Source organism: Excalfactoria chinensis, chromosome 2 (assembly GCF_039878825.1).
Source record: "Excalfactoria chinensis isolate bCotChi1 chromosome 2, bCotChi1.hap2, whole genome shotgun sequence".
NCBI lineage: Eukaryota > Metazoa > Chordata > Aves > Galliformes > Phasianidae > Excalfactoria > Excalfactoria chinensis.
In genome coordinates this window covers 35,628,646-35,638,184 of record NC_092826.1, presented here as the reverse complement: position 1 = coordinate 35,638,184, position 9,539 = coordinate 35,628,646, and the positions used below count along the sequence as shown (strand labels likewise).

The 9,539-nt window shown below is 41.7% G+C and overlaps 1 protein-coding gene across 1 annotated transcript in view; it reads right to left on the bottom strand.

Moving 5' to 3' along the window:
* Nucleotides 1–3,051: 3,051 nt before the first annotated feature.
* Nucleotides 3,052–9,539, bottom strand: part of NSMAF (neutral sphingomyelinase activation associated factor) — a 38,207-nt gene continuing 31,719 nt past the window's right edge. Inside the window, exons 23-31 of the mRNA XM_072329645.1 lie at nucleotides 9,257–9,315; nucleotides 8,431–8,498; nucleotides 6,963–7,030; nucleotides 6,601–6,724; nucleotides 5,836–5,919; nucleotides 5,188–5,338; nucleotides 4,702–4,804; nucleotides 4,009–4,118; nucleotides 3,052–3,418 (exon numbers count right to left, since the gene is read on the bottom strand). Of these exons, the coding sequence (XP_072185746.1) occupies nucleotides 3,324–3,418; nucleotides 4,009–4,118; nucleotides 4,702–4,804; nucleotides 5,188–5,338; nucleotides 5,836–5,919; nucleotides 6,601–6,724; nucleotides 6,963–7,030; nucleotides 8,431–8,498; nucleotides 9,257–9,315 (862 nt within the window). The 3' untranslated portion in view covers nucleotides 3,052–3,323. The remainder of the gene's footprint in view (nucleotides 3,419–4,008; nucleotides 4,119–4,701; nucleotides 4,805–5,187; nucleotides 5,339–5,835; nucleotides 5,920–6,600; nucleotides 6,725–6,962; nucleotides 7,031–8,430; nucleotides 8,499–9,256; nucleotides 9,316–9,539) is intronic.

Below are 9,539 nucleotides of genomic sequence, written 5' to 3'. Positions count from 1 at the left end.
GATGGTGTGTGAGTGTGCTTAATGAGATCAGCTAAGACGGGCTTCATTCACTAAGGCCAGCGACAGCTGGAAGCAAGGACAGGCTAGGAAACAAGCTTAGGTAGGAAGTTGTTTAAAACTTTACTGCCAACTAAGTTGAAATACATTAAAAATGTAGAGCCTGAATGTTGAGACAATACATGCTTATTTTCTACCTTCTGTTTTCCATTCTACATGTTAATTTGTGTTCCTCAGGAGCACTAATGTGTAGTTGCAGTTGTGCTCTCAGCTGTATGCTGCTCATTAAGTATACTGGGGCTGGCGGGAATGGAATTAACTTTGTTCGATGTGCTTCCAGGTGCTGCTGGCGTTTAGATTTGCATTAAGAGTAGTGATATCCTGTGTGTGTTTGAACAGTGCCTGCAGTGCACTGAAGCCTTCTGCTTTTTATTCTGCTGCCTATTCCTACAGTAGGTGGGGGGTGGGCAAGAGGCTTGAAGGGACACAGATGGGATTGCTGACCGGAGCTGACCAAAGTAGTATTCTGCACTGTTTAACATGATGCTTAGCAGTAGAACTGGGCAAGGGGAGGAAATACTTTCTGAACTGCTGCTTGGAGACTTACCTGGGCTTTGCTGTGCTGGTAAGTAGTGCTCATTGTCTTTATATCACTTTTTTGATTTTCCCCTTAATAAGTCAACTTGCATCAATCTATCTTTTCCCCTTCCTTTCCAATCCATGCTGCTCTGTGGTGAGTGACAAACTCAGTGGGGACACAGTTGGTGGGTGGAGACCTGCAAGATGAGGTTGTAGGCACAGATTGAGTCTTTAATTGTTCTGAAGTTAAATGCCAGGTTTAGCAATTTGTTTCCTTTTTCATGTTCTGTTGCAGGCACTGATTGTGTGAACTTCAGTCTCTCTAACAGTTTGTGGGAGCATAAAGTCATAGCAAGCACTCTTTATTTTAGAATAGGTATTAATGAGTATAATATGTATGTGGGAGATGATTAAGGCATTCATTCTGAATTAACCTAGAGCCAGAAGTGGTCTGGGGAAGGCGGTACCTTATTCGCTTGTTCATCTAACTGAAGAAATATTTCCAAAAGGGATGCAAAATACGCCTCTGAAGAAAGCAAACAGTTGATAGCTTGTCATGTAGCACAGCTTACAGGGCCACTGTATTAGCACACAGGGGTAGCTGTGGCTTTTCCTGCCTGCAGATGTGATGCTTGGTATAGAGTTGGGAACTTCAGTTATGTCAATGAGCCACAGGCCTGCTTTTCTTCCTGGGCATGTTGCTGTGCCAGTTCAGTACTGCATGTTCACCTGCTGCTCTGAGAGAAGCCTGCTGCAGTAGCAGTGAAATTCACGCTGGGAGCCACTTGAATTGTTCAGTTAGTAAGGACCAGGCAGTAGAATCATGGGAGTGAGCTCTGTTAGCAGCACTGATTAATGATTTCACACTGTATTATGATTCAGCCTTACACTTGTGTGCCTCCGGTGGCGCAGTGGTATAAGTTGCTGCTTGCAACACCAGAGGCCCGGGGTTCAAATCCCCCCTGTGGCGCAAGTGGCCGAAATGCTGCTCTGCTACACAGAGGGCTCGAATCCCGGGAGTTGGACTCGATGATCTCTAAGGTCCCTTCCAACTCGCACGATACTGTGATACACCAGAGTAGGACCTGTGGCTTTTAGCAGTGATCCTGAGGTTCTTAGGAAAGCCCTAGAACTCAAGACAGTGTATAAGTAAGTGGATGTGTCTGTTCTTTTATGTATCTTTAGACAGATGAAAACAAATTAGAACAGGCCTGGAGATGAGAAAAAAAACATAATCCCTTAATATGCTGCATAGAGGGCCCTATAGTGACAAAGGAGTGGGCCTGTGTCCAAAACTTGAATAAGAGAAGGGGGTGTGAAGAGTGGGGGGTAGTTATTAGTACTCAGGAAGTTCATTTGTGCTTCATCGGGCATAGCAGAGTGTAACTCTAAGCTGCCCAACTGCAGATTAGCCAGAGTGGAGTAGAGGTGCACACTGACTTGTGAAACAAGTTACAAAACAAGTTTAAAGCTCCTGTAAGAGCTGGGTGCAGAAAACTTAACCCTGTGAGCAAGGCAAGAAAGAGAGTGGAGTGGGGAGGTAAACAAGTAAAGACAACTGAGCTTTTAACAGGCTCTGCTATTCAATTGTGACCTGTCTGGATGCTTGTAGAGTTTGGGTTTCACTCCCTTTTTTGGCTACATGTAGGAAATAAATAATAGGAAAAAAACCAGCAAGTACCAACCAGCCATTTTGAGGCAGCTGTTTAATACCATTAAAAAAACACTCCTCTTGCGTTGGACTGAGGGAACACAACCACAGGTAGCTGTTACTCTAATATGCCCCTAAGGGCTACCTGAAGTCTTTAACCTCAGAGGAGCCCCTTGCAGGGAAGTGTATTCTGAAGCCCTACAGGGAAAAATAAGCCCAGTACACCAGCACTGCTTTACCCCTGGGTTACGGTAACAAGGGATCACGTAGACCTGTGAGTTATACCTGTACTCCAAGAATCTCTGGGCTGGAACTTGAATGCTGTATTAGAGTTGAAAGAAGCTGAAAACCCCAAATAAAACAAAAAGGCGAGGAAGACAAAGATATTTGTAACAGAAGAGATGCAAGGCATCAGAAATAAAATATATTACAGTGTTAGGGGAAGACTGATATACGTACAACATGTCAATATCAAACTTCCCTGCAGTAAGGGGTTATAATTATCCATGGCTCCCTTTCAGGGTAATGCATTAAGGCTGTGGTTTTGGTTTGTTCAATAAGAGGAAAAAGACCACTACGCTCTCTGATTTTTCTCTGCCTTTGCAGATAGCCACAGCTGGAGACTACACAGTAGACTGACCCCTGCTCAGCTGCCTAAGTTGTAAGTGTTCAAAGCAGCATTTACCATCATACACATCGCTGCTAGAAATGTGTGATGCAAAGAAGTACATACGTTGTCATGTTGCAAGTATCTTAAATCTTCTAAATGCAACTGCTGCTTCTTTGGAAATGGTTCACACAACATACTACAACAGTAACTACCAGTCAGGGGCTCTTTAGTTACAGAAAAATAGGTCTTTAATTAGTCATCTCATTATTAGACAAGCATTTTTGGTAGTTTATGAAAACCAAATGCGTACATAATGGAAGTTAAGAGCTCTCAGTGAAGTCACCAGAAGCTAGAAAGTTGTGGTTGAGCAAAGCTTCTTCTCTGGTTGAACTCCAGCAGCCATCATTGCACACAGTTAAGTAAGTTCCTTTAAAAGGCTTGGTTTAAAATGAAAGAGTTCATTTAAACACCTGGAGGGAAAGGCACTTAGTATTGCAGCTTCCAGAATATCATCTGTCTGTCTTCCCCTCCAGTAATAACACTGCTGCACTGTTCATTCATCCACATGGAGGTTACAGCACCTGGAGGAAAAGACATTAAAAATCAAAACAGACACAAGTAGTAGTGAAGAGAGTGGAACGAACTGAAGTCAGTTTAGGATCATCGGTCAGTATTTTGCATTACATTGACAGTATATCCAGTAAGAAGAGCCGCCTTGTATCCTGTTCACTGTTCACTGCCTCAGCCACTTGGGGAAGAGGCAAACTGTACATTGACACAATACAGATCACAGCAGCAAAAGGATTCACTGAGAGAGGGGGAGAAAGTTGTCCAACTTTGCCCTTTGGGCTCTTCATATTAGAATTGCATCATCTTAAAATGTATGCTTAGCAGCTCACTTTTAAACATTCTCCTGGCTATCGACTGATATGTTAGCTCTGCAATTAGAAAACTCGTGTGCATCTGTTTAGTCTTGTAACAAGGCTGGAAGAGTGCTGCTGTTTACATTTCCTAGGAGACTCAGGTGTTACCTGGGACAGAAGAAAAAGGTACGTGTAATATCATGAGCCACTGAGGAGTGGAGCAAGTGGTTCTCAAAGCTTGTCAATACCAACACATAGAAAATAGGAAGCTCCCAGGCAATCTGAGAACAAGAATAGTTCAGTCATACCTGCATGTCCTTTGATTCTTTCAGTGACTTTTCCACTGAGGAGGTCCCAAGTCAGTAATTCACCAGACTGACTTCCTGACAAGACAGTATTTCCATCCCACCTGAAGCACCTGCAAAGTAACTCTTCCTTAGTATACTTACAACTTCTGTATATAAGCGAGAACAAATAGGAAAGGCTACTACTGCCCGTTTCCTACTTCAGTCCACATCTCTTTACCTGATAAGTCTTATTTTTTTCACCACCTAAAATGTATACAATGTTGTATCAACCAACTGCTCTTTAAAATTCAAAAGCCAATCATCTCTTCTTAGCTTATACAAAAAAGGAGCTTTGGAAAACAAAGGTTATTGACAGAGGTAATGCAAGTAAGAGAAATGGCTGCTTGCTAGAAATGTCAGTAGCCAAAGTTCTGGAAGAGCAGGTTGGTGCTACAGCCAAGCAGGTCTTTTTCAACACTGTCTTTAATTAACTTGTATAAAAACCAAAGAGTTACTTCCTTACACAGTTGTTTCTTTTATCCCAGTTTGAAAGCACACACGTGCTTTTGCGCTTAAGTGCAAATTAACTGTTTCATTACATTCTGTACCTTCACTGTTAGCGCACTTGTTGCTATGGCCAACCACTGAGCATCTCCACAATTAACTAAGCTGGCCATGCAGCTTCATAATCCATACGTACGTTGTCAGGATTACCTTTGTGGCTCATCGGCAGTCACAGAAGATATAAGCATTCCAGTCTGTACATCTATTACTTTAAAACAACAGTCTTCTCCCGCACTGAGTAGATGTCTGCCATCTACACAAGAGAGCAAACCATGACAATAACAAACAGAAGGAGCACGTTTAGATACGCAGTACGGCATGTTGCCTGTGACAGGCCTGACCTACTTTACAGAAAACCTACTTTACATTGTCTGCAGGCATACAATGATAAACACTGGTCTAGAATCTAGACTACTGGTCTACAGTTTGGTACGGCCTTGCATCAATTAAAAACTTCCTTATAGCAGAGAAGTGTCTCATAGAATCAGAATGACTGAATTAGAAGGGACCTTTAAAGACCACCTAGTTCCAACTACTGTGCCATTCCCCTTAGACTAGTAATTCCAATAACCAGAGTCTATTACATGTAATCAGGAAACCTGCAGGTGTATATATTAAAACTGAAATCCAACATACCGGGACTAAACGCAGCATCGAACACAGTACCAGAATGACAAGGCAACTGGTGCAACACTGTTGCTGTGGTAATGTCCCAAACGCTGATGGTGCCCTCTTTGGTTCCAGATGCCAGTATCGTGTTTGAAGCGGTAAGGCCGATCGTATTTACCTAGGAAATGAAACATTTCAGATACTTTTAGTACCTGTATTCTCCACCGTAATGCAAAACTTTACCCTTGAGGTTTATCGGGAAGAACCAAATGGCAAGGAATTTCTTTAAATATACTCTAAGAGTGACATTAGATCCTGTAAGAAAAGTGCACAGCTGCATGTGATTAACTGCAAGCCAATTAGAGAATAACAAGTAAATAAAATCAAGACCACAAAGCAGAACTCTTCCTGCTGTTGCTTTCCTCCTTAAGAGCAGGCCTTTCAACCAAGGAAGGAGGGGATGCTGGAGAGCAGGACGCTCACCTCAGGCAAGGTTATGCCAACAAAAGCCAATGAAACAACACTGCCCCAGAAACCCCCTAAGAGAAAAAACACAGTAAAGCAAAGCGCCACCCCAGACAATCCTCATACTTCAGCTGTTCATTAAAATGAGAGTCGAGATCATCTGATATAATCTCAAATGCTGAGGTACTGCACCTCTGTCAGCATACTTACACTAACATCGTGCTCTAACTCTGCAAGCAATTCAAAGCAGTTTCTTTTATTGCTCAATGTCTCTCCAGGTACGCATTTCCACACCTACAACACAAACATTTAAGTTTGCTCAAGGAAGCATTAGTGAAATTGGATGAGTTTCTCCATTACTTAATGCTCACAAAACAAGTGCTGCTTGTGTAACTGCAAACCTCATCTGTGTGGTACAACAGCAACTGGCACCTTAAACTGATCACGTTAAGCAAAGCAACACCTTAAACATGGCTGTGCTGATTCCAAGTAGATTACCAAAGCACTGTATATCACAGCACTGAATGGGTACTTACCACAAGAAGGCTTTGGGAAATGCTTTCCTACCTCCAACTTCCACATTATTTTTCTGTCTACCTGTAGGCTTTCAATTAGCACTTAGCTGAAGAAATACACTACAGAACTACTATTAGGAGCCTGTTCTATTCAGCAAACAATTGTCAATCCAGGTCACAAAACATCCCAATTCCTCCAACAAATGCAGTTCACCCAAAAAAAGGAAATTAAGTCAGAATGAATGACGTTGCTTTAAAGCAACATTTCACCTTTTGAAAACAGCCGATGTAAAGCTAACACAAGATAAACTATTTGTACTTATTCTACTATAATATTTATAATAGCTTATAAATATGACCTAAATGATCTAAAAATATTCCACTCCAATGCTTGTCTCTGGCCAAATATCAACTGTTAGCGATAAATAGTTACTAAAATATTATGAACTCGCATACAGACCTTCACAGTGGAATCCCAGGATGCGGAATACAAACACCCATCGCGCCAGCAAATTTTACTGACGGCGTCATCGTGTCCCATTAAGATGTCCTGCCGTCTTCCAAACGCAATTGAATAGAAATATCTAACAGGAAGAGATCATAAAGGCGTTATACCTTCAAGAAAACACAAACAGCTTGCTCTGAATTGATGACAATAACTTCCTTTCTACAGTTTCTAACAGGAACCAGACTGGAATAAATAACAAAACTACAAGTACAGATAGCGCATTTTATCAGTGATCTTCTGTATCTGTAACCATAACCATAATTACCAAGGTACTCGATTTAATTCGGTGGAGTCAATAGGAAGTAAATACTCACATATTATTGTCCCATGAAGAACTAACGACAGTGGTGTCTCCTGGTAAGATGATACAAGATGACAAAGCCTGTGGAAAAGGAAAAACAAAGCAGTGTTCTATTTCTGACCCTCAAAGAGAAGTACATTTACACGGCTCTGGAAAACAAGGAGCACAGCTATCTTTTATATGCACAACATTCAGAAACACGCGCACAACTGATGGATTGGATCTCCTTTTCCGAAGCACTTCAGGTACGAGGCATGTGATTCCACCACACTCAGGAGAAACCAGCCGGCTTTTTATCTTTCAAGCTATGTCGATTCTATATGCAAGAAGAAACCTGAAGAAACAGGTTTTCTTTCATGTTGTTTTTTTTCCATGACGGCAACCTATCTGCTCTGCTCTTTGAAGCAATGGATTTTGCTATGTAATTTCTGTTATTCTCAACAGCAAGAAACAAACAAACTGAACATTCTTTACAGACACCTTCCCAGTTGCATCGCTGGAAGCAGAAGGAAAACAACAGTGCAGTGCTTCTGTAAGTGTCATCACAAAATCTGTTTTTAAGAACAGCAGGCAGCTGGAATGCAAAGAGACTATTGCTTCTGGCCTTGCTGCAACAGATCAGCACTGAAACTACCAAGGGGGTAGGAGAGAATGAAGAGGAAGAGAACAAAAGTGTACATGACCTCCTCACTAGAGACTAACTTGGACTACTCCCTTTGTATACTGTCAAGAGGAGCATGCGAAGACAGGCACCAGTGTCTTGATCCTACCACTTGTTGGGGGATGTGCTCAAATATGCTTCTATCCAGGCAATGTATCTGCCTTCCCTTCCCTCCCCGTGGAGAGGTGGGTACAGAGGAGGGTTAATACATCCTAGCATCTTGTCTCAGTAAATGACTCAGACAATGATCCAGCTCCGGCCCCTGTACTCGAGCACAGAAAATCAAGTACAGAATATCCCTTTCAAAGTCCTGTTTGAGAAGCACGTTGTTCAGAGGTTGTTGAGATCATCGCTCATGAAGCGAGGACTGCTGAAATTCACACAGCTGAGATTCCATTCCCTGTCCTTTGCATTCTTCAGCTGACTGACAGACTCCAAACACTTTGGGTATGATCTGAACACGGGTATAATTCAAGCTTCGTTTCTGATCTTGAACAGCAATTCAAAGTTGTTCAGAAAGACCTGTCTGCTCATGCCAGAGTATCTTTGTGTACCACAAGATCTTCCCTATATGGCAGAAAACTCAGAGCAGCATTAACACAAAAGTAAAGAGAACCATTTAATGCTCCCTTCCTGCATCCACAGGACGTGCTCTCCCTGGAGGCCTGAAAGGGAATCTCAATTCACTCTGCTAAATGATCCACGCGTTATGTAACTGAGGAGTCAGGAGAAGAAAGAACACACTGAGGTACACTAAGAGACAGTTCTGTGAGTAGCTTTCAAGAACCCTAATGATGTTTTTAATTTGACAACAGCTTACCATGTTTGAAAAGGACACACTTCTTTGGAGTGTTTTTGATTCTTTGGAAAACATCTTCAAAGTTGAGTCTAAGGATAAAGGACAAGGCATATTACATATAAAATGGCTGCTTGGTTTATCCAACAGAAGATAGAAATGTTGTGTCTGTTTGAAGATTGATACATTTAATTGCAAGAATCAGGTATGTGTTTGTTTCTCAGACTTCAAATGAATAATCTAAGGGGAGAAGTTAACACCTTTGCAAGCCTAGATATGGACGACATTAAAATCCATGGAGATCTGAAACTTAAACATGGCGCACGCTGTTAGAACCGCCACTTGCAACACTGAGGGCCCAGGTTCAAATCCCCCTTGTGGCGCAAGTGGTACAAGTGCTGCTTTGCTACACTAGAGGGCTTGAATCCAGGGAGTTGGACTCTATGATCTCTAAAGTCCCTTCCAACTCGCACGATACTATGATACTATGATGATTTAAGTACAGGAAATATCTATCTAACTTTATTAATTTCCGTAACGGGTGACTTGCAGATTAACAACCCAAAATCAAGCAGAAGTACTGACATATTTGAGAACTTCAGTATTTGCAGGAAGCAACAGGGCATGAAGTGAAAATGATCATCTTGTATGTGGCAGAAGATTAGGGCTGTGCTCCTTTGAAAACTGCACAAATGAGAACTCAGCGATCCCATTTAACACTGCCTTAATTTTGCTCTCACATTTGAAAGCTGCTTGCTCCTTTGCTCACAAAACATCACCTGGTGTTACAGCTTCTTACTGAAGCATTTGCACTGCAGGTTTGAGGCAATAACTCTGCAATAATACCCACCTTGGGATGTGGTGAAAACAGAAGAGCCATTGCAGGTGACTGCTATTCCAGTAATTGCCCTGTTAAATACAAGTAAGCTCATCAGTGATTTCATAGGATTTGAAACTTTCCCATAATACTGCAAATTAAATACTGCTGAAATTTGGTATTTGATTTCTATTAAAAAAAAAGTCAAGAAATTCACTGACATTAAAAATACTACAGTGGTGAGCAACATGCCCACATACATAAATATATCTTGCTATCATCAGTACAGGTTCCCTATATGATTCTGCAAGAACTT